Source organism: Sinocyclocheilus grahami, unplaced genomic scaffold (genome assembly GCF_001515645.1).
Source record: "Sinocyclocheilus grahami isolate Dianchi unplaced genomic scaffold, SAMN03320097.WGS_v1.1 scaffold21635.1, whole genome shotgun sequence".
In the NCBI taxonomy this organism is placed as follows: Eukaryota; Metazoa; Chordata; class Actinopteri; order Cypriniformes; family Cyprinidae; genus Sinocyclocheilus; species Sinocyclocheilus grahami.
This window is the reverse complement of record NW_015518483.1, coordinates 1-1,098: the sequence shown is the minus strand read 5'-3', so window position 1 is coordinate 1,098 and position 1,098 is coordinate 1. Positions and strand designations below refer to the sequence as shown.

At 42.1% G+C, this 1,098-nt stretch overlaps 1 protein-coding gene across 1 annotated transcript; it reads left to right on the top strand.

Annotated features, from left to right (window-relative positions):
- Nucleotides 1-10: 10 nt before the first annotated feature.
- On the top strand, nucleotides 11-1,092 carry LOC107579912 (poly(A) polymerase gamma-like; the record flags this gene model as incomplete). Its single annotated transcript, XM_016265694.1, has 5 exons — nucleotides 11-213; nucleotides 360-440; nucleotides 576-635; nucleotides 712-827; nucleotides 914-1,092. Coding segments are annotated over 4 exons (443 nt in total), but the record flags the coding sequence as incomplete, so codon positions are not given.
- Between the last annotated feature and the right edge of the window lie 6 nt (nucleotides 1,093-1,098).

The window sequence follows — 1,098 nt, the reverse complement described above, 5'->3', positions numbered from 1 at the left end:
TTTTTTTCAGTGCCCATCGCCACTCCAGTTGCCAAGCCCCCAGCACCTCCCGCTGGCAACACCATTCCTACAGTGGTGGGCCGTAGTGTGATACCACGTATTACCTCTTCCTCCCCTAGCCCCACTGAGCTGCCCAGCAGTGTCAATGGAGCACCAAAGAGACCTCACTCTCCATCTCAGGAGGATCCACCTAAGAGGCACAAAGATACAGAGGTGCTAAGCTCTTTATAAAATACACAAGTCAAGAAATCCATTACAACTGATCAACCTTTCTGTGGATCACTAATATCAAAATATTTAATCCAGTCTCAAAACTTTAAGCATGTCTTAATATGTAAATTAATTATCTTTTGCTTCAGGTGTTTTCTGATGACTCTGCGTTTAAAGAGCCATACCCTCCAAATAGTAATGGCTTGGACTGTGAAGAGAGGCCAGCAGGGGTGAGGGTTTTGTTTATTGCATTACTCTCAGGTGTTGACCACAGTTGGCTCATGTCACTGAAACTGTTTTCTTGCATAAACACAATAAGACCTCACACAATGTTAGTGCAAAAACAATTTTGTTTTTTGACATAGGAGGGTCTTTCAGCAACCAAACCTATGCCAATACCAACAATTGATACATCAAGATCACAGGTAATTAACCTGATCATCATAATTTGAAGTCCACATCGGAATTGAAATGAGTTTTGACCGTCTTTTGTGTTTTCAGAGACTACCTAGTAAAGAGCTTCCGGATGCATCTTCCCCAATTCCCACAAGCAATCTCCGCGTGATTAAAAATTCAATCAGGCTCACCCTTAACCGATAACAGTGAGCTATCTACAGGTAACATGAATTGTTACTGTTGCTGCCACTCTTGGGTTTGCCCTTTAATCTATTTTTACCCTCTTCTTGAACATCTGTCTGCACAGGTTGTCCCTTAAAGAGTGGAACCACACTTGTGTAACAGCAGTGCTGCTTTTAAACTGCTACTGATATTTGGCTGGTCTTCCTGCTTGTTACAGAGTTGCAGAGTTCCTGCTTGTAAAGTATTGACCCACACACACACAGTTTTTTTTTATGCCTTACTGTGTCAGAATGCTTGCTTAAACATCTA